The sequence below is a fragment of the Struthio camelus genome, chromosome 1 (assembly GCF_040807025.1).
Source record: "Struthio camelus isolate bStrCam1 chromosome 1, bStrCam1.hap1, whole genome shotgun sequence".
NCBI lineage: Eukaryota > Metazoa > Chordata > Aves > Struthioniformes > Struthionidae > Struthio > Struthio camelus.
Genome location: NC_090942.1, coordinates 125,211,900 through 125,234,721, shown reverse-complemented (window position 1 = coordinate 125,234,721; position 22,822 = coordinate 125,211,900). Strand labels below are relative to the sequence as shown.

The window sequence follows — 22,822 nt, the reverse complement described above, 5'->3', positions numbered from 1 at the left end:
TGAGACAGTCTTTAAAGATCTGCTTCCAAGCATTTCAGCATGTCAGAAAATATATGCTTTAATCCTATTGAAATCAATGGGACCTACGCACATGCCTGAGCATTTTGTGAAGCAAAAATTAAGTTAATTCAATCTTTGCATTCGCTAAAGGACTTTGCTCAAACACGGTGCCTAAGACTCTAAAAGCTAACATCCTTTTCCCTATTATGTTAGAAATGCAACTAGATTTGGTCTAAATCAGAAGGAATTTCTGGCTTTGATCTAAACCTAAATAGGGACAATTGGACTGGGAGGAAAAGAGGATCTTGATCATACCGTGAGACTCTTGGAGTCTGTTACTTGTACTTCGTAACAGGAAATATCAAGTTCCAAAAGTAAGTGTTCATGGCTAGAGAGACACAGACTCCAAACTTTGGGAAAAAAGAAATGATCTATTACCACAAAAAAAAAGTGCTTTCATCACAAGTTCTTAGTTTTTAAAGGACACACAAGGATCTCCTACTCTAAAATAAGCCTGCTGTATACTCTGGTAGTGACCTTCAGCTTTGAAGAAATTTCATCTAAATCCATAAATTATTTCTTTTTGTGCTGGGGGAAAAAATATTTCAAATGCAATGAAACAGCAAAAAGATAGCAAAATTCAACACTGTATAATAGGTAACTTTTCATTTTTTTAGAATCAGACAGACAAACTATAAACTGTTAAATTTCTCTAATAACTGGAAGTGTTCTGGGTATTTGAATTTACTTACCTGAATACTCATTCAGCAAACATCTTCAGATACAAGTTTAGATACAGCGTTAATGTTATTTGAATATTAGTTTACACATAATATAAATCAAAGTTTGACAATATCAAAATCCCATCAAACAGTGGGCTGTTCTGAGGCTATTATCAAATATACTATACCACTATGGGATAGCTGAGAATCATAGAACACTAGTGTAGTCTTGTTTATTAAATTTGGTCAGTTTTCAGACCTTCCAAATAGGAATACTAAACATTTATTTTTCCCCTCTGGAAATTTGTTTTTCTCCTGCTTAATACAGTCGTCATCCCAATTCCTAATGAATTTATAAAAATATTTTTTATCCAATAATCCCGGCAAGGTAAAAATAGGAGTTTTTATAGCAAATGATAAACAGGCTCACTGACTATGAGAGAAACTAAACTTATTTAAATTGCCATACATTCGCTATTGAATCACACATCACCATTTTCTTTTTGTGTGTTGCTGTCCACCTCAGACTAGCAGTTTTTAAGGTGCAGAAGCATCTTTCAAATATATGCATCTAACTTAATGATCAAGTTCCACACACTAGTGTCACATGCTTTAAATTTACATTACCTGCCCATCAAGAGCTGTGTTAAATAACAGCATTAATTGAAACTGCATAATTCTTTAGAAACTGCAGCACTTCCAATTCATTAGAGAACAAAGGGGTGCTTACGTGGTTCTTTATATTACTAGATATAATTTTCTGAAATAAGAAAATGAAAAGAAATGAAAAAAAACCACATTTGAAAGAAGTTGCTGCACCTGCAAAAACACTCTTTAAGCTTACTATGAAATACAAAAAAGTGCACCCTTCTATATCTACATATAAAACATATTAGAAATAAAACTTGTGTAAAATGTTTGCTGTGCAAACTATAAAAACAGTCAGTCAGTTCATTCTTTTTCCTAAACGTTCTGTCACTCCATCTTGCTTCCTACTGCAGAGAATCGCTGTTATCCAAAACCAGCCCACTGATATTTGTCGTTGAGAGATCGCCTCCATCATCTTCGCCGCTGTCTACAGACTCGTCCTCACTTTGCCCTGCCATCATAACCTGCTGAACAGCCAAAGTAGCACCATCGGATGACAGAGACTGGAGACTGTCTACATTCATGTTGACTGGAGCTGTAATTGTTACAACAGCACCTGGAGAAGCACAATCATAACACTTTAGCATCTTTATTGGTTTACTATTTTTAAGTAATAGAGTTACATAAAACAGAATGTGGTTCTAATCAGTAGGAAGAAAGCCTAAGGAATTGCATTAAAATAAAAGCTGTATTATTTAGGCTGTCAAATACTTAAATATTAGGAAGTGCCAGAATAAAAGTTGGCCCAGAACCTTAAGCTTAGCTGTGTTACGGACACTCATTACAACAATTCTCCACTCAAGTCATTGCAAGATACATTTTTCTGCAATGAATTAGGCTGCAACACTCTGCAAAAATTGAGTGTTCAGAGATGTTCAAGTTGACTTAAATGGATAAAGCTGTTGTCAGAACAAGCAGAGGCTGAGGGAAAGTTGCTACAACTTTGTAATTAACAAAGCAGCAGGTTGAAGGAAAGAAAAGATGGTCCCGAGATTAAAGTAGTTAGATTCATTTCAAGAAAGATAAATATTTAGTTTGATCTAACTTTGTTGCTAACAAAGTTACTTCAATCAAAATCTCTGGAAGCTCTATTGTATTCCTCTGCTTCTCAGTGCTCAATTTGAAACACGAGGCATATACAGAACTGCAGATGCTCAGCCCCTCTAGCAATATTGAAAGGAATGTGAACAGGATGGGGAATCACGAAGGTGAAAGTGTAGTCCAATATTGGTAATAGAATAGAATATTTCTGATGCATACACACATTCTGAGAGAACGTAGTCGCACATCTAACCTTTGTTACATCATTTCATAACTTTTGAAAGAAAAACAAAAGTTTCTCAACACAATTTCCAATAAAACACCCACCCGAACACAGAAACATTTTTTAAAGATTAAAAAAAAGACACATTTCTGTTGTTTTTCCAAATTAAAAGCACAGTCATGCAGAAATATCAAGGAGTCCCCTATGTATCAAACTCAAATTCCATGTTACAGAGGAATTAACTTTATGATCTGTTTCCTAGCCAGTTCTCCTTACCATCTGACATTGTAAGTTCGTTAGATTGCTGCTGAGCAACTCCTGAAGCAATGGAGTCAGGCCAGAACCTCTGAACCGGTCTGTTCTGAGCTGTTTTCTTCTTTGTTTTTGGAGTTTCAGAACAACTGGAATCCAGCATTGGCTGAAGGATTCGCCTTCTAGCATTGATAAACCTAAACACAATCAAAGATAAGAAATACTAATGACCAGAAGGCTGTAAACAGTCTCTCTCTCAGCTTCACAAGTATACAATGAAAAAGAAGTTAAATCAGAAATATTAAAATTGCAAAATGTCTCTTCTCCCTACCAGCTTGGCTCATCATTCTTTTTAACATGAGAAACTGCTCCAAAAACACTGGCATCCTTCGATATTGCCAAACTAGCTAAGAAAACAGGACTCTTATTTTGCTGCTGGCAGCCTTTCTCCCCCCTCTCCAGAGGAAGAAATTCTTCAAACAGCATGACAGATGCACATTTCAAGACCTTATTAAAAGCTAACCACCAGAAAACTCGCTGACAGCACAATTCAAAAAGCTGATACTCCTCTCATTAGGGATCACCTGAAATCTAGCCCCCACCTTAACTACTCATTTGGTCTGGTTTAATTTACTTCTGTAAGCTCCTGTATGATTTATCTTATAGGCTCCCTGGCTTTGCCAGGCCTCCTTCCTGATCCAAGAGACAATATGTTTCAAAGTTTTACAGAGTCATTATTTAACTTAAATGTCACACATATTAATATAGCTTATGTATTATAAAAATAACATGCATGTACTATGTACATAAGTTCGACTCCAGATGTCCAAGTTATACTCCTAAATATTCCTGTCTGCTGCAAGCATATGGAGACAGGAACAGACATTAGGTAAGAGTTTCTGGTCTTACCAGTTGTTAACCTGGAGTAGTGTCAAATTTGTTTGTGCTGCAATCTGTTTTTTCTCATCCTCTGTTGGATATGGATGCTAAACAGGACAAAAAGCAAACAGAAAAGGCATAAACTTCCATTTCGTCTCTTCATCAAAAATAAGGACTCTTTTATTACATCTGATTAAAGCTACTAGACTATGGCAGACTACGCTGACTCGTTAACAACAAACTTAAGAAACCTCACAAACTTGTTACAGATAAGATCATTTAACGAAGAGTAGTTTACTCCACAAAATTGGATTTACCCTTGAAAGCGCCTACAATACCATCAAATTGCTGATGTCTAATTCAGAAGAAAAAGCTTCTCAATGGCTTTACTAAACAGTAATTTATTAAACAGCGTGATCTCTGGGCAACACAGCATGTGATAAGACCTGATTAGTTATGCTGTATAAAGGCAATGTCATATGAGAGTACTGATAAGCCTCTTCTAGTTAAAATAAAGCTACCCTGAAACAAACGGATGAAAAGAGTGCACGTAATATAGGAACGTACATGCAGTTTTCCTGTATCATTTGTCTGTTGTAAAATCAACTGCTAAAGACAGAAAACATCCATCAATTACATACTATAACTTAAGACCTATTTATCCTTCAAGGACAACTATTTTCGCAAAGGAAAGATATTCTGTTGTAAGCACAAGTAGACAGGAACACAATTGGCATGCCTCAGAAGGGTTGTTGAAAGGGAAATAATCTCACAAAATTTGAAGTTCTCCTCCACAAAAAAAAAAAGAAAAAAAAAGAAAAAGGAACTATTTTTTCATTGTGCCACAAAGCTGGGTGTAGAGAGCACTACATTCTCAACATACTGAAAAGAAAGATCCCTTTCAATGATGTTTATTGAGATCATGGGGTGCAAATGCAATGTATTTATTAAAAATAATAATAAAATCAACTGATTAGACTCTGTGGAACTACTCCAATTGATTTTGGGAAAAATGAACTGAGATTACACAAAAGACAACAAAATAAATTTACCTTCTTTATGAAGTAAATTGTAAGAGATTACCTAAAAAGAGTTGCATGAAACCCTGTGACTCCTGATCATCCTCAGTCCTTACCCCTATGTGCTGAAAAAGCCAAGATCTCATCACATTTGTAGCGTGCTTGGGAAGAACTCCTCTTTTGTTTTTTGACGAGCCATCATCTTGATGCAAGATGCCTAGATCTTGGTTTAATTGCAACTGAAGCTGCAAATATAATTTGAGAAGAAATAAAGAAGTTAACATAGTAATAGCAGTACTTTGTATTAACATATGAATAATTCATTTATAGAAGGAATGAAAAGAAACTAAGCTTTAGGAACACTGGTTATAAAAGATACTTTATTTGCTAGGGAAGGCTTGCAGTAGCAGCTTTCCTGTAGTATCGCTCCAAAGTGGCCTTAAGCAGAGCAAATACTTTATTAGATTTCCATAGTTTTCAGATTTTATGCAACTTTCCTGTTTTAAGAATTGTAGCTGTTGTTAGGCTGTGATCTTGCGATTTACTATATTTTAGAATAAAACCCATCTATATATTAGACTTCAGGCGAATAAGCCTGTGTACCACTCTACGCTACATAGTGAATGTGATGGACTTGTCACCCTAGGTAGTTATTTGCATATGCTGAAAAGCATGCGTAAAATGCAACGCTGAATTGGCAATCTGATATACTGACTACATGCAGATATAAGCAACCACGGAAACTAAAATAGTTATGATTAAGGACTTAATTTAAGGAATTAAAGTAAAATTAACTATTGCGCGGCCGTCCCAAACAAAGATATTTAAGGTCCTGCTAAATAAATGCATCTAAATTCTCAAAGAGCAAGAAGGTATATGCAAAGGCATATCAAGGGGAAAAGGTTCAGGTAACTGCAGAAATCTTAATTCACTTAATTCACAAGTAGCCTTGCTACTGTTTCTCTAAAGGTTCATATTTCTCTCTCACTTCTGCTTCTTTTTTCACTTCCTATGGGTTCACCAATCCTTTGCACACAAGTCAGGAAAAAGAAAAAAGACGACCACCTGTGACCATCAGTGGATATGTTCTTCAGCATTTAGGCAAAGTTAATAAGAAACAATATATAAATTGCATATGAGATGCTCTTTCAGAAAATTGTAACTTCAGTCATTCTAGGACAAGTTTTTCAAACAAGACAGAACAATTTCTTCAAGCCGGTCACGTCTATGCCGCATAGAAAACAAGTTTTAAAGACAATTTCTGAGCTAGATTTGTTATCAGATTACAGTAAGTATACACATACACACACACACAGACATATATATACACACAAGCATATATCTATATAATTCGGAGCATATTTTTCTTTCAGAAATAACGTTTTACATCCTAAATAGTCTGTTTATATATGGAAGATTTGTAACGAACTTTCAACTACTCTCCCCCAATATTTCCTTCCCACCTCCACAGTACTCTGAAATATTGAAAGAAGAATTTGAAGAGGGAATTCCCATAGCTGACAAAGAATACAGGCCCAAACCTAGGCACAGCTGGGTTTAGAGATTCCTGTTACCATAAAGAGAAGCCACAGATAGATATGTATGGAAGGGTAAACTTTTTTTTTTTAAACTTATAAGCTATATATATATAATTTTCCATGCAATATCTCTTTTTCCCCCCCCCCCCATCAGAGGGATAAAAACTACTTTTTTCCCCCCAAAATACTTCAGTCTAAGGGACTATTTTTACACATTTCCTTCCAAAAGGACAGAACTGCATGTATTCTAAGGCAGAATCTGGGCAAGTACACACATGCTACTGGCAATAAAAAGAAGATAAGAATACTCTCAGCATACTTTCTGGGGGAATGAGAGGGGAGAAGGAAGAAGAGAAGAGAAGGAGTCAATGACTGCCAGTAGATTTTTATACTGTAGAGATGATAGCTCCTGATTCACATTTTTAATTAGCTCCAGGTTCCTGAAAGATTTGATTTACTGCTTTCTGCTCTAAGAGAAAGCTTGCAAGGTTCTCCATAACTTTGTCTATTTTTCATACTTCCTTTTCCTTAGTTTTTTTCTTTGGGCTCTCCTGATCCAACTCTAAAGAGCCTCCCTAAAAAGACTGCTGGCCCCTACCTTTTAGGATATGCTTTGATGAGCACTATGTGAGGGTCACCCATAGTCTCAACTCAGTATTTTGAAATGTTTATGGCAAAATATTTCTCAACATACATAGATTTGGAGCTACGTACATTTCCACAGTACTACTGGTAACCTTCTTGATAAAAAGTCAAATTTCTGACACCAGCAGTGGCATCATAATGCAATACCATAAATCCACACTGCCATAAAACTAACTCAACAATTAGAAGGGCTTTATTCATTGAAAAAGCGTTTACTATTTAACCAGTTTAAGGTCTGTTTTTTAATCACCCATGCACAAACGCTTTTTTGCTGTCAACAAAAAAAAGAAAGGTAACAGCTAGGAACTATGACAATCTGTTATGGCAATAGAGATCTCTCTGGGACCTTATGCCATGTTATAAAACTAGTAATTTTCATTGCAGTGCTTGCATTTATTTTACATTAGTTATTATGCACTTGTGCACAAAGCTCATTCTGGCACCATGTCAGATTTAAACCAAAACTCTTAAAAACAATGAGATTTATTTGAGCCCAGGACACTTTTCTATGAAGCCGATGAAACAAACCTGAGAATTCTGGATCCGAATAGTCCCAGGTGACAGTGCTTGTGTCACCACTTGACCTTGTGGAGTGACCACAGTGACTGGCTGATACACTGTCCCCCCTTCAAACAAACAAAAAAAAAACACCCAATAAAAGATTATAGATGAGAAAAGCACTTCAAATATTCATTCTCTTTAAACAAATGTATCACTGCAGACAATATTACAGTTTTGATAACATATCAATTATTCTTTTCCACTAGACAAATAAGATGTGTTCTTCGTTACATTACGGTTTCTTCCACCCACAAGAACACATGCTAATTTGATTATGCTTCCCTGTACTTCAGATATGCTAAATCTAATGGTTGTGATGACTTTAAAAGTCTTTAGTGTCAAAAGATTTGCACTGCAGTGGCTGACAATTAGGCACCCAGGCCCCAAAATATAGTATTTACACACCCAAGTTATGCAACAATGTTCCGTATACAGGAAGTCAATGAATTGGGGGATGGGGTTGGGGAAGAATATAGACCAAAAAAACCCCACAACATTCACCATGTGCAATGGAGGATGTTGAAGCCAGTCAATAGCAAATAATGAAAGACGAGTTGTCTTTGCAATTCTGAAGTTGAAGTGTCTAACTGGAAAAACTTCAGAAGCTATGATTTACAGCCCCTCAAACACTTTCTAGATATAGATGCCTAAAGCTGTGATTTGACCATAACTTTATGCTGACCTAAATGCAGGCTAATGCTGGAATGGGCAGTCCTACCCTTCTTCCCATCTGTATCTTGCTAGTGCTGGCACTTGCCATTGTGCAGCTGTGTGGTAACCTAGCAAAAACAGATATGTTTTTGGCTGCATAATTTTCAGCCACTCACTGAGCTGCTAGCGCCCATACAAAGGAGTGGCAGGACAGAAGGGCCAATGGCAGGTTATACGGAAGAATGATCCCTTTCAGCTTTAGCATGCCTTCAGATTGGCTTACAACAATCACAAAACTCAAATTTAATTCGTTCCTTTTGGATACATCCAACTTGCTCTCTCCTCTCCTTGAAAAGAGAGGGTGGGAGTAACATCAACCTTAGCAGCCTACCAATTAAAGTACTTGCTCAGAAAATAAGAGATCTGAATTCAAATTAGCCTTTCCTGTTTTCAAAGCAAAATGCCCTGACCACCAGGCTATAAAAGAATTTATCACTTTGCTGCAGCTGGGCTACTCTTCACTAACACGATTCATAATGCTGAAAAGCCACCTATCTGGGCTGAGTGGCTGGGGCAGTCAGCTGGGTGACACTAGATGTACAGGTCAACTAAGATGACAGCATCTTGCTGAACACATAGGAGGTCCTCGACACTGAAGCCACATAGCACAAGCAGACTCTTAGGATGACCTCTCCGCGATCTTTCGCTGCAGGAATGGACTGGATTGCTTTCTTCCATTGGTACTTAAGTTTTTTGGTTTTTTTAAAACCTTGCTTAGAAGCAAGACACAACTTTCCAATTCAAAAGTCATTCCCATTGAATAGGAGCACAACTTGGACCACAAGGATTTCACATGTGAGATCTAGGTGTGGTTCTAAATTGCATAAAGTAAGAGAAGGCTAGTAAGTGCAACATTTTAACTAATAAAAATGTATTTGACAAAGATATGTGTTTTTGAAAAATGATTAAAAAAAAAACAGTCTCCGAAATTACTTTTAACAAAAGTAGTGTTGCACAGAAAGTTATCTTAAAATTGTATTTAAACTCCACCTCCACTCACATATATGTGCTTGGTATACATAGAAATTAAACCAACATTCAGAAACCAGTAAGGCGCTTGACTGTATTAGAAAATCAACTCTTCAGACATTGTTAGAGTTAAAAAAGACATTTTAAAAAGTATTTGTTTATCTCTATAACAACTATAAAAGAAATCAAAATGAAGAGCAAGGTGCCAGTTTTTCTTTACTGTGTCATACCTGCTACTGTTGCCATAGTTACATTTCCCTGCTGCAATGCTGATGCTGGCACCATAATCCCTTGGGGACTGAGTGTGCCTGCAATGGCACTTGGAATTTGCTAGAAAAATAAAACAATTAGTTGCTGCCTTTTTTTTTTTTTTTTTAAGGAGATAAAGCATGCTTTTGTAATTTTGGCTCTAAAACCATGTTTGGAGCTTAAACACAGGATTAACTTCAAAGAGAAACAGACTTCATTAGAGGTGCATCATTACCTACATTAACTTTCTCATTACCACCAATCAGTATCTTTGAAAATCCTCATGAAAGCAACTGCTAGAAAAGACATAAAACTGTCTGGAGACATTTTAGGAGGGAAATGATTCTAGGTATATGAAAACTAAGACAAAACAGTTTCCAAACACACAAGAGAGAAAGGACAGATGAAAGGAACCCTTGATACTTTTATTACAAGCATCAAAGCTTTAGAATTTCAGTTATTACTACATTATTTTAAAAGTTGGAAGGTATTAAGGTATGCATTCAAGGTGCCTAATACGTTTTATTCAACTCAGGAAACTTCTTACTCGCACCAACCATTCAAACTCTTACACATACCTTAATATTTATGAATAATTTTTACTTTTTCCACATACAAAATTCAGTTCCTCCTGTCTCTACAGGAGTAAGACTGTTACAGCCATACAAAAATATCTTTTCAAAGTTATTTTTGTCTAACTTCAAACTCTCCTTTCCACACCTCCAGATACCAAAACTTAAGTAAGGATCTCAGACAGTGAAATTTAAGTCACAAGACTGACAAGAATATGTAGCAAACACCTCTGTATGTCAGGACCACCCCTTAGGACTAGATGTCTAGTAAGTACTGAGTGTCAATTATAACAGTGATTCTTTAAGCACCGCCACATTTTAACAAATTTGCCCACCAGGCAGTGGCACACATGCACATGCACACACACCCACAGATACAGCTCTTTCTAATCTTAGCAACAGATTTGAAAGAGTTAGAGAAACTGCAGAAATTCTAGTTACAAACTAAGAGCAACAGAAGTGCATTCATAACTTCTTCAGGAAATTTAAGTACAAATCCACATAACTATTTGAAACATACCTGAGATTGCACAGGCGAATAAGGACTTCCAGGCTCTCCACTTAATAGCGTTTCACTATTCATTTTTGTCTTCAGGCAGGCAATGTAGCGACTACAGAAATCCTTGCAGAGCTCATTAACCTTTTCTAGCTCAAGTAGATGGATACGTAGAACTTGGATTGCTTTAACCATCTAGGGAGACAATTGGAAAGTATTTCAGAAACAAAATGAAAATAACTGTTAATTGCAAAAATATTTAATGTGAGATTTAAGCAAGCATTACTTTCTGGTAAAAAAGACCAGCCAATCAAAGCAGAGTTACTAACTGCAGAGTGCTTACTAGAATAGTCTAGCTCTGATCATGTGTTTCTGAAGTGTGAAAGGAATGCATTTATATATAAAATCTGTACTGTTCCATGACTTAACTAAACTACAAAACAGGAGAAATAAAATGCAAGTATAATATAATTTTTGACCCTGTCACATTTGATGCATTAGGAAGGCTGAGCACGGTCGAGGTGTACATGGAGCAGAGGATGAGGGTGCACAGCCATGTGACCTTTTATCACCATCAGACAACTCAGGGTCATATATTACACAAGACTAGAAGTCAAGGGAAATAATCCCATCCAGATACACTCTTTTTTAAAAAGTGTGGCTGGAACAGGCTGGGTAAGCAGTAGTTGTCAAGTCAGAAACATAAGGTTCAGCTCCACATTACACCCTGAACCAAGAAAACCAACAGTATACAGACAAATCTGACATACTCTGAGAAGAACCTTCTACGACTTGGCATGAATTTGTCACGCAGATTGCTGGGGGGAGAAGGAACGATACAGGAAACGGCCTGTCATTTTGTCCGTAACAAAAATGGTTCAAGAGTCTGTCATCTTGTTCAGCAATGCTTGCAGTAACTAAACAGTTTTTCACAAATCCACAATTAAAGAAAAAATGAAGTATGGGAGATATGAACATGATGAGAATCCTTATTATGCTTACTGTGAGAAAAAAGACTTGTAGGCTGTGATAGCTGGGGGTATTACATACTGCATAAAAATAGCGTAGGTGATAGTAAGGCTCATGGCAGAAGATCAAAAGCTAAAACTAAATCCAGATGGTGTCAGCTTTGATGGTGCAGTAGCAAAGCCAGGACATTCAAATATGCACCTAACAGACTGGCAAAATAATTACTTATTTTATTTTTATACAGTGTGCCACCCCCAACACTTACTTGCTATTCTAGATTGCCAAGAAAAATATCCTTCAGTTTTATGAAACTGAATGGATTATGTTTTAATGGATTATATTTTAAAACATAGTGCATAGCTTCATTTTACCATTATTTGGAAGGATTCGTCACATATACAGAGTTGTTTACCTAGCCAGAGCACTGAAATCCAGCAACCAGAAATGAGAGCTTACTACATGCGCCCACTTACTACTTCTAGCTAAAGAAGCCAACTGGGAGCTGAAGTAGCCTTTATTCGGGGCATCTTAAGGAGATTAAGGCCAGCAAACTTCTGGGTGCACTCCCCTCTCCTCAAGATGACTTTAGCTTTTAGTACAACAGATCTTTTCCTTTTTTTTTTAGCAAGGTTTTTCAGCTGCATGACATTCACCCAATCTAGAAAACTGTATGCGAAAACCAACAAGAGACCCCTCACTCCAAAACAGTAAGAAAAAAGAAAATGTTAGCCCTTCTTTGAAAAAAAAAAATCTTTACAGCACAGTTGCAGAAAAATCTGAGCTATATACTCGAGGTAGTTATTCCAAATTAAAACCTAGTAATTCTTAGGAGCTTTTAACACTAAAAGTCTGTGGAATAAGAAGTGCAATGGCCCATCACTGAGGTATATAAGATGGTAATCTTCTAGAATATTCCTCTACAGTGGTTGCCTTTAAAATTGCCGTTAAACATAAATGAGTTAACAAACTATGCAAATTTAACGAGCTTTAACACAAAAAAGGTCACCTATGCTTAAAAATATCCTGTTCCTTTCATAGTTATTTATGATTATTCTGTAACGCTGCAATAGCTGAAGAGGTTCAGAGACCCAAACACTTAAATCAAAAATTCTTTACAGGTAGCAGACCAACACAGAGTACATGCATTACTGAATGCCTTAAACAGAAGTTTTTTAGCCTCTCTCATCTACTCTTTGCTGTGCTGAGACTGACGTAACAAATAATTTACCTTTGGGCACACAATATTTCACTGCATTAGTGATGAATTAATTTTGTTTAGCCAAAAATTTTTTTTTTTTTTTAACCTTAAACCATTACCCATACATTTATTTATCCACATTTGTTTGGAAAATAAGAGTCCCTTCTTCAGTTTAGGTTTAGTTTCAAATTGACAGTTGATACACAAAGTGAAAGGAACGTAGCAACAGCTGTACAAAGTCAAATAAAAAATGTTTAGTCCAGCCCATGTCACAAACAGAATACCTTAAAAATTCATTTAAGGAAGAAACCTTGCATGAGGAAGTGCCATTTTTCTCCTCTTTCCAAACTCTTATAATCTATTCTGAGAGATTCTTGCGCTTCTAAATACACTGGACCCTCACAACACTGTTCTGACACAATCCAGAAGCCATCAATATTAATGGAAATGCTTCCATCCGTCTCACCACAAACCCTCTACATTGATGATACACCTGAAAGTCAGACTTGGGTAAGACACTGCAAAAGTGGCCAAGTGCCACTATTTCTATGTTGACCATACTCTTTGTCATATGGTTTCAAGATCATCAACTGAGTCTGTTGATGCTGTAACTTCAAAGAGCTGAATCTCTCTATAGAGATAATCAAAAAGGCTTGAAACTCCGTTTATAGGCTAGGCTTAACCATGTACGGACCAAGACTGTCCTTAACATGAAATTTCAAATGGATTCTCCCTGCATTTCCCAGTGCTGAAATCCTTCATACTACTAAGGAAGGAAACCACCAATTAATTTAGAGCGGAACAGATACCATAATATCAAAGTAACAAGAGGTAATCTAGACTTTAGCTTGCTAAGAACTACTCAGGTTAGCACAACCTAACACAGCTTTTAATGAACTTCCTTTCTGGCCAAACTGACCTAATGTCTGTGTCTTTCAGATTAACATTTTATAATAATACAAAATAAACTCTTTTGGATACAAAATAAACTCTTTTCCGGGGAATATTCAAGGCACTTCAACTGAGTGTGCAATGTGAAACATTGTCAGGATACTAACATTCATCTGTAAGAACCCCCACAATCAGTATCTGTGACAATTGAGAATTTCTGGTATCTAGTCAATTAGTCTTTAAGCAGTATGGAGCCAGTTAAAGCTCGCAGAGACACTGAAATAGTAATTCTTCTGTTTTGGAGCCACTAGTTCCAGTTCCATCATATAAACTGTCCGGAGTAGTTGAGATCTACAAGCCATTAAAAAAAAACAAAAAACAAAAACACTGAACTAACTGAATTACTGGCCAGTATCCTTACATTAGGCAGGCTTGTGACTCTTGTTGCTATAGGACTTGAGTATTGCTTTTTATAGTCCTAAAATGCTTGACTCATCTCAGTTTAGCTCTGGCTCTAAGTTGAATGATTTCTGCTGAATGAGCATTTGCACCTTACTTGTTTGACTCCACCAGAATCAGACAAGAGCACAGCTGGAAAGAAAGTAGTTGTCTAGCCTACTCACTCCACCCTTCCAGTTTGTTCTAATTGACAGTATCTGCTAGTTTCTCCCTTCAAGTGTACGGTTTATTTAACATTAAAGTTAAAAAGGGAGCGACCACCAAAAAAGAAAAAGAGGACCAGTAACAAAAGGAGCATAGTATTAGGATCTCTCCTACTTTCCCACCTCTACCACAGATATTTTTAAATCTATGCAAAAATTTATACATTTATTTTATTGATATGACACAAGGAAGAAAAAACTGCCGCTAAACCCAGCTACAGTCTTTTCTGTGCAAGCACCAACATATCAAACAGAAGAACAGCCTGAATAATGTATTAGCTATTCCTCAACCTGAAGAAACTCTTCTGCTCTTCTATTTGCTGCCCCTGACAAAATGAGCTGCCCGGCAGCATGGCAGCTGTTCGCAGCTCCCAACCCCCAGGACAGGCAGAGGAGAAGTCATACTCAGATTTCATTTGGTATCTGGTAACAGAAAAGCATGGATAACAATATGGCTACAGAACAGGAGTCCAATGCCAAAGACAAGTTCATTTTGCAATGTGGTTCCAGTTCAAGACAGTACTGACCTCAGCTGTCATAGGTACGTACCTCCTACCACAGCTGCACCATGAAACACTAGATGTCCTCATCCATTTCAAGCAAAGTCAGCCAGATTTGTGCAGCCCATCAACAAACATAAGAACCACATAAACTAAGTGACTTTGTCACCACTAAAACCAGAAACAGGTCAACCAGAAAGAAGGATTATTTGAACGCAACCCTCAGGCTGCTTTCCAGACGGTTGCCTCTCAACCTGTACTGGAACACGGGGTTCTTCCCCCCCAGGGGTAGGACTCTGCACTTGCCTTGGTTGAACTCCACAAGATTCCCGTTGGAAGTAGGAGCCCATTTCTCCAGCTTGTAGAAGTCCCTCCGAAGGGCAGCGTAACCATCTGGTGTGTCAACCAATTTTGTATCGTCCGCAACTTTGCTAAGGGTGCACTCTGTCCCACGACCCAGGTCATTAATGAAGATGTTCAACAGCATTGCCCCAGTATCAACCTCTGGCGTACACCGCTAGCGACTGGCCTCCAACTGGACTTCATGCTGCTGATCATAAATAACCCTTTGAGCCCAGCAGTTCAGCCAGTTTTCGACATTCCTTCTCCTATTGAAGAAATATCTAAAATGATGGCACCAGTGCAGATCAACCTCCAAAGATTTCTGTGCCCTAATGTAACAGCCAAGCTCCTCATATACTGAAACAGGACCATCTCATTATAGCCATTCTGAAGCACTCATTTCTGCTTACATTTAAAAGGCAATCATTATATTGTGCTCTAAGTATTTCATAAACATAGTGCTACTCCACTGACATTTCAAAGAAAAGAAACAAAGCACCCCACACCACTGCTTCTAATACTAGGGCTGTAGCTAGAGAGGAAAAGTACAGTTTATTTCCCTTTGCTTTCATTTTGTCTCTTTCACATTCTACTTTTTTCTTCCTACAGCAGCAATACTCATTCCGCTACAGGTTTTATCCATGGAACTGTTTCAGTGTGTATGTTAATATTTCCTTCTATCTGGAAAACTAAGTCATTGTCTGTACCATTAAATCTTAGTCAGGTGGACTGCATCACAATTTGTCCATGGAGATCTAAATATTAAGATATTAAACTGAGACTCTGCAGTTTAAATTCTGTTCTGGCTACAACTTTGGTCAAACAGGCAACACCTGTTCTTCATTTATAAATTGAAAATCTTCACACTAATATTGAGACTATCCTTATGTACTGGGAAAAAGACACATTTCATATGCACAAGGTACTCTGAGGTAGTTAAAAGCCTATGACTCCTCCTTTAACTGCTTTCCCATCTTTCTGAAGTGCATTGTTTTAGGTCGCCTTCTATCCTAAAATCTTATTTGAGCCTCCAAATGTTTCCAAATTGAGAGTAAAAGCTTCTGCAAAACAAACAAGCAAAACTCTTGGAAATTCACCAGTAGTGGTTCATAACTGCGTACAAGTCATCAGCTCCACAGCCAAGATGCAAGAACTTTTCAAAAGCAGTCCTGCAGGTGGACCAGTGCAAAGTGCGTTGTGTTACCCTGATCCACGGTTAAGGAGGATTTAAACTAACCTGACTTCATGTTTGCATAGACTAACAGCATTGACACAACCTATTAAGATATTTCAGTCCTGGTAGGTAACTTTGTAAGCCTCTTTAGCTAGAGTTGTAAACGCCTGCCTCACTCTACAACAGCCTGTGAGCCTGCCTCACTCTACAACATACTGTCCTCTTCTCTGTCTTCTTTCCTCTCACACTGCTCTAGTAATACACAAAGGCTCTTTCAGCTTTATTTTTCATGACAGTTTTTCAATACAGCCTGCTCAGAACTCAGGACACTGACAATCAGTCATAAAGTGCTTGGAAAGAAATCAAGCTACGCAAAATGACTAGTCAGCATGCTTGCAAAAGCAGCCAAAATTCACCCCTTTTTTTGCAAGTGTACGTGCCCTCCTAACATGCTGTTCCGTCAATTCAAAGCAGCATCTCACATTTCTCTCATTACGTCTTCGTTTTGGTTAAAAGCTTTTACCAGCTACATTACCTTAGTCTTCCACATAGGATATTAATTGCAGACTTAAATCTTTCTAGATATCCATTATAAAAGATTGTTGTTTCTGACTGATGTTTACAGCTCCTACCAATTTAGTTGTGCTTGTGTACGTAAATATTAAGTAGCCTTTTCTCCTACGAGGTAGGCTCAAGGATGCAGACTTGTTCTATTACACAATCTGCTTAAGAGACCAGGTATTCACAACAAAACAACAACCAACCAAAAAAACCCAGAAAACCCCACCACGCTGTACATTAACACATGACCCCTGTAATCCGAGCACTCTTGAGTATGATAAAAATCTAGCTGAGACGTAATTCTAAAAAGAGGAGGGCAGGCAGACAGTTTAGAAACAAGCACTGCAAGAAAGCCAAAAGAGATGTTCTCTAGAGATGTGATTCAAGCAGGACACTAACGGCCTGGAGAAATCACAGCTTCACCACAGGAAGGATTTTCAGAAAAGTCTAAAGGACACAACGGCGTATGAGCAAACACGTATTAGAGTTCGCAAGCTCATCTTATAACAACTCTTCATCTTCAGCTTTCTCTCCTTTAACTTCTCCTTTAACATTAACTAGACCCCAGGCTAAACAAACAAACAAAAACCAGCTGGAATAACTTCTACTGATTACATTTTTTTGGCAAACATACTTTATGTACTTGACACCTTAACATTGATTTGTAGGGTCAATTTGACTATGGCAAGCATGTTTCTGCTCATTTCTTACACATGATCTGAGCCAGTCTAGAAGCCAGTATAGGAAATGACTGTGAAGGAGCCAATAAAAGTTTACAGATAAGGGGGAAAAAAAGGTTGGAAGAAACTTCAGAAAATGTTTTTCAGCATTAATACAGGAAAAGAATGCCCTGTAGGAAGAAATATCTGGGGAGAAACCATGAGTACCAGCTGAGACAAGAAATTAGGAAGAAGACGTAAACATGATGACTTTTTAATAAATAAAATGAATAGCTTATGCTTACCAGATTATCAGTTTCTGGATCTTCACAGAAAAACGGTTTTCCTTCTTTCTCCTGCTTCCTTACAAAATTTTCAATATCTACATCAAAACTAGCAGAAGTTGTGCCTTCTGAACCTTGTGTAGATTGTTCACATTTTTCAAATAATAATGCTAGCAAGGGAAATAGCGGGTGCCTAGAATAAGGGTTTAAATAGATGAGTAAGTATTTCATTTACAAGTACACCACTGAAAAATTAAGTATCTACCTCATGTAAGGTAACAGTCACTTGTGTAAGAAGTAGAAAGACAAGTCTTGGAAAAGACTGCATCTAACACAATTAGCTATAGCAGAACATGATGAAAGTTTGTTTTTTTATTTTGATTTACTGTACAATCTAGATACAAGTAAAGCAGTAAAATAAATATATTTTATTATATATTTAGTAAAATATATAAATAGAACAATCATGACCTACAAAGCTATGGCATATTGTTTTATTTACTGTAACTGAGTGGCAAGAGATACATTAATACAGTGCATTAGAAATGGGGATTAGCAGTTACAAATAGTACAAATCCAGATTTAAATCACCAAATCTGATAAAATTCACATACTCTTCAATGTGGGTCTTATTTACGTATCACAAAATGCCTTATAGATGGATAAAACTGAGAATGGTAGATAGGCTGTACTCGGCGGCCTCCTATGCAACCATTGAGGTTGGCTCAGAGCAGAACTAAGATAATTTTGTTATTCACTCATTTGGAGACTTGTGCTCAGTCTTTTTGCTTCAGTTTTTCACCTGCTCACTGGCTATAACTACATCTTTATAAAGCAATTAAAATGAAAGAACACTGACACTCATCAAAACGGCACTTACTGCTCAGCACAGCACTTAACATTTCAAAATAATTTTTTTTTTTTTTTTTTTTTACAATTTTCCATCGACATTTAATTCAGTTTGAGCTAACTACTAGGCAACAGATCGTCATCCTAAAAAAAGGGAATAAAGATTGACCTAATCACAATAAAAATTAAACATGACATTTAAGATAAAAACTACAGTATGAAAAATAGTAATCACAGTTCAACTGAACAGCTTGCTAAATTGCACTTGCTCCTTAAATGCAGCTCTCTTTAGAATAATCTCAAAACTATGCTGAAGTACAAGGAATCCCACAACAAAGGGAAGTTTTTCTTAGGTAAAGATTGGTAATGAAACTAATTTGATCTGATTCTTTCCTTGCAAACTACTGAGACAAATAGCCAAGAGATCATTTGATTTTAATATGCTTCTTGTTAAAAAAAAAAAAAAAAAACAACCAACCAAACAAAAAAAAAAACACACAAAAAATCCCACTCTACTCTTTATCCTTCAAAAGACAGAACACAAGCCCATTACTACCTGTAAATAGCCTGCTTGTCTGCATCCATTGGAGTCTGAGATTCTACAGGGGCAGGACTCACCCCTTCTGCATCAGTTTCAGAGCAGTTTGGATCTTGTTCAGTTTTTAATTCTGTTACTACTTGCATCTGTAGAAAAAGGAGGATAAATTATTAGTAAATCTGTATGCTTGACGTAAAATAAGTGCACTGTTTTCTAAGGAAATAGCAATGCAAAGGGCTGCTAAATAGCCAGAAGGTTGGTATGACTTGGCAGTTGCACAGAAAACATAAGCAGTAACAAAAAAACTCTTTTAATCCTTGACACTTTTTTACGGGTAAAGGTCACTTCAAGTTTCAGCACTCAGCTTCAAAAATGGGAATGACAAATATTAGTGGATTGTTAAAATATTTTGTCTCTCAAGTAGCTGTTTTTGGAATAGGGTAGAGTACGTTGCTCCAAAATTTTATGAGGATGCCTACATACAGAGCCTTTATGATGAAAACAACAGGAAGGAAAGTTTCTGATACGGGTTTTCTTTCTAATTCCTTACTGTACATATCAGGATACTGAAGCAAAGAGATTCTGAAGCTAGTTTTTCTTGTTCATTAAAATGTCCACTTTCTAACTAAAACTAAAATATTCTGTGTCTTACCAATCTTTGAATGATCAGGAACATAACTTCTCCTAACTTTTAGCATTCAAGTTTACATACTGAGGTAATAAGTTAGGAACATCAAGCTATGGGAGAAAACAGCAGTAACTACATCTGCTTAACAAAAACATTTATGCAATTTGTGAGGAAATAAAAGCTAAGCAACTTGGATTAAAAAGTATTTTTGTAAGTCATACATCTGCCAGCTTACCGAAATGCCATTCACATATTCGTACACAACAAGTTTAATCATCTTGTGTAAAAGTTGTCAGTCTAAAACAATAAATCTGCATGAGAGTGAAAAATGACTAGTCTGGATTGGTGGTCTGCAAATAAGTGGAGCAGTAAGGGACTGCGATATTAGGGTAGGGAGAAAAAAGAAAGAAAAAGGTGAGATAGTAATTTCTCTGAAGAATTTCAAAAATATAAACATTTTTAAAATATTACTGAAAAGAATACAAAGTCCTATAAAACTTCTTAGAGATTGTATAATTCCATAGTCACACTGATAATGTTAGAGAAAACCTCACATTAATATTGTTGATCATGTTGGGGCCAACAACAGCTTAAGTCCCGCCTCACTTTTCCCTTAGCAGTGAATCTGGTTGAAGACTTCTCTTCCCCTCTTCTGAGGGAGAGCCTTTAGGTTTCTCTATGGCTTTTTACCTGTTCACCCTCTACCCCTCCAGGTGTTAATACTCACTCAACTCAACTGTTTGTCTACAAAAACAGATTGTTTCACCAGATCTATTTCAGAGCACTGTCACACAATCTGCCAGCACTGGAACACCACCACAGAGCCACAGCCTCTACCTAGCACGTCTTAAAGTGCACTAGGTGGCTGGGAATACATTTGAGGTGCTTTTAAGGCTTAGCAAATGGTTTTTCCATCACTTCCAATTAAAAATCTTTTAGGTTAAAAGGTATCTTAAGGAACCTGACCCCTGAGAGTCATAGCTTCTCTTCAAAAAAGAAAACAAACAAAATAAAACAAAATCACCTTGGTTTTCTCCCTTTTGAACGCTGACTACATCCATACAAAGGCAATAAGTCACTGCAATCTTCTGCTTTGAGCCTATCAAGCTTTATTTTGATCACAAAAGAGATGCTGTTCTACATACCCCCATGCAGTCAGAATCAACCCCTTCAGAAATGAACTTAGTGTACAGAAGGCAGTCCTCTCCCCTCTTTTCTCATGAGGTATACCATGTCAGGAACATGTTCTCTCAGGAACAACTCCCCAAGAAAAGAGCTGGCCTCCAAAAACCTTCTGAGAATCTGACTCTGATAGAAATTCATCTATTTCCACACAACAGAAGCAAAAGGAATTTATACTATCCCAGCAAGGGACTGAGAGAACTGAAAGGCTTGTGCTTTATTACCTGTCAGGGTCAAGCCACCTTCTAGCTAAGCAAGAAACTAAGCAAATGACAAAGTATCCTATCCAATAGAGCACCTGCTTTGCAAAAAGCTTCCTCAGCAAGCATAGGTGATTTTTATGCCAGAGTGCTTGCAAACTTGGCTAATGACAGGAAGAAATGGCAAAATAAAAGGGGATGACACATACAAGCTATTATAAATGTTGAGCCATACATCTGCAGAGCTTGAAGGTGGAGGAGATCTTACTAGAAGAAGGAAATAGCTCACTTAAAACTGCTAGCTTTTTTTGGTGGGGCATTTCTAAACTACGGAAGCAGCAGGTACCAAAATTACCTGCCTATCTTGGTCACTGAGAGCTTAAGATACAAAACAAATGGAAAGAAAACGCTTTGCTTCCAACCTGTTCTTTACAAAAGCATGTATTATTTTAACTAACATATGTCAGAGGAAGGTATGTATTTTCTGGGGAATAAAGTAAAGAGGTAAGGTAGGTGAGATGAGAATGAGAAATCAGAATTCCAATAAAAGAGTAAACAAAACAGACTACATTCAGATAAACATCTGTTTATGAGCGAGGGGAAAAGTTGCTAGTTTTCTTCTGATTGTTCGCTACTGTTGCCATCTGCTGACAGAAGTACCTGCATTTACTGCTTAGGGCTGACACATAGTAACATAAAAATGGGTGCTCAGAGTACAGGCCAGGGCATGACTAGTCTCCAGTTAACAGTATTTTAATTTAGTTATGGAAACTGTTGCAACATACAGCCTGTTGTACAAAAAAGAAACATCATCACCAGGCATATCCAAAAGAGCATGTTTCATTAATCTAGTTGTTTTTAACAGAAACGAAAGTATGTAAGACCAACTGACCAACATTTTAATTCTAATTATGACTTTTAATGAGGTTATTGATTAAAGTATTTTACCAGTTTTTAGTCTGCAGCATAACTGTAGCAACTCAAATTAAGTTGTTGCCATATAATTCTAGTTAACTAAATTTATGCTTCACTTGCTCAAGACCAACATGTCTATGACTGCCTAAATGTCACTGTGAACACGGAAGCACAAGAGCACAGGAGTCCATACAAAAAATACTAATATTTTGTCCATGCACAAGATATTAAGGATACCCATTTGACTTTCCTAAAAAAAGGAACATTACTGCATGGGACAAATCACCTAGGGCAGATTCAGAAGAAAAATTCCTTATCTAACCATTTCTCAGAAGTTAAGCAAAATTATGAAAGATAAGCCTTTAATAAAAGTGTCCAAGTATTAAAGTGTGTTAGTTCATCACTTTAAAGATCTTGTTTTTATAACCAACATTTATAAATAACGACAAAGCAGGCACTAAAGAAAAAGCCACTACATTTTTCTCTTGCTAACTGTATTCATTCACAGAGAAAAAGAAACCACACGCTTACCTGTTGTCCATCTTGATAGTTATCTATACTTAATGTCTGTGTTGCCATCATGTTTAATAAAATGTTAATTATGTCCAATCATCCTAAAACATTCTAAAAAAAGTAAAAGATGTCAGTTAGGAAAGTTACTTAGAATCCATTTTTAAAAGACAAAAAATAACTAAGACTTATGCAATAAAAAAAAAAAAAGGTTCGTTTACTGATAATGAAATAG

The 22,822-nt window shown here is 36.9% G+C and overlaps 1 protein-coding gene across 16 annotated transcripts in view; it reads right to left on the bottom strand.

Annotated features, from left to right (window-relative positions):
• Positions 1-649: 649 nt before the first annotated feature.
• Positions 650-22,822, bottom strand: part of PKNOX1 (PBX/knotted 1 homeobox 1) — a 40,007-nt gene continuing 17,834 nt past the window's right edge. For 12 of the 16 annotated variants that reach the window (XM_068915194.1, XM_068915203.1, XM_068915228.1 and 9 more), the window contains 10 exons: positions 22,609-22,701; positions 19,171-19,298; positions 17,787-17,958; positions 10,550-10,720; positions 9,439-9,538; positions 7,496-7,593; positions 4,901-5,029; positions 3,796-3,872; positions 2,911-3,083; positions 650-1,926 (listed from right to left, as the gene is read on the bottom strand). In XM_068915194.1, coding sequence (XP_068771295.1) covers positions 1,715-1,926; positions 2,911-3,083; positions 3,796-3,872; positions 4,901-5,029; positions 7,496-7,593; positions 9,439-9,538; positions 10,550-10,720; positions 17,787-17,958; positions 19,171-19,298; positions 22,609-22,659 — 1,311 coding nt within the window. In that variant the 5' untranslated portion in view covers positions 22,660-22,701 and the 3' untranslated portion in view covers positions 650-1,714. Of the gene's footprint in view, positions 1,927-2,910; positions 3,084-3,795; positions 3,873-4,900; positions 5,030-7,495; positions 7,594-9,438; positions 9,539-10,549; positions 10,721-15,051; positions 15,293-17,786; positions 17,959-19,170; positions 19,299-22,608; positions 22,702-22,822 lie in introns of those variants that run through there. The other 4 variants (XM_068915314.1, XM_068915307.1, XM_068915302.1 and 1 more) reach the window with 2 other exon arrangements.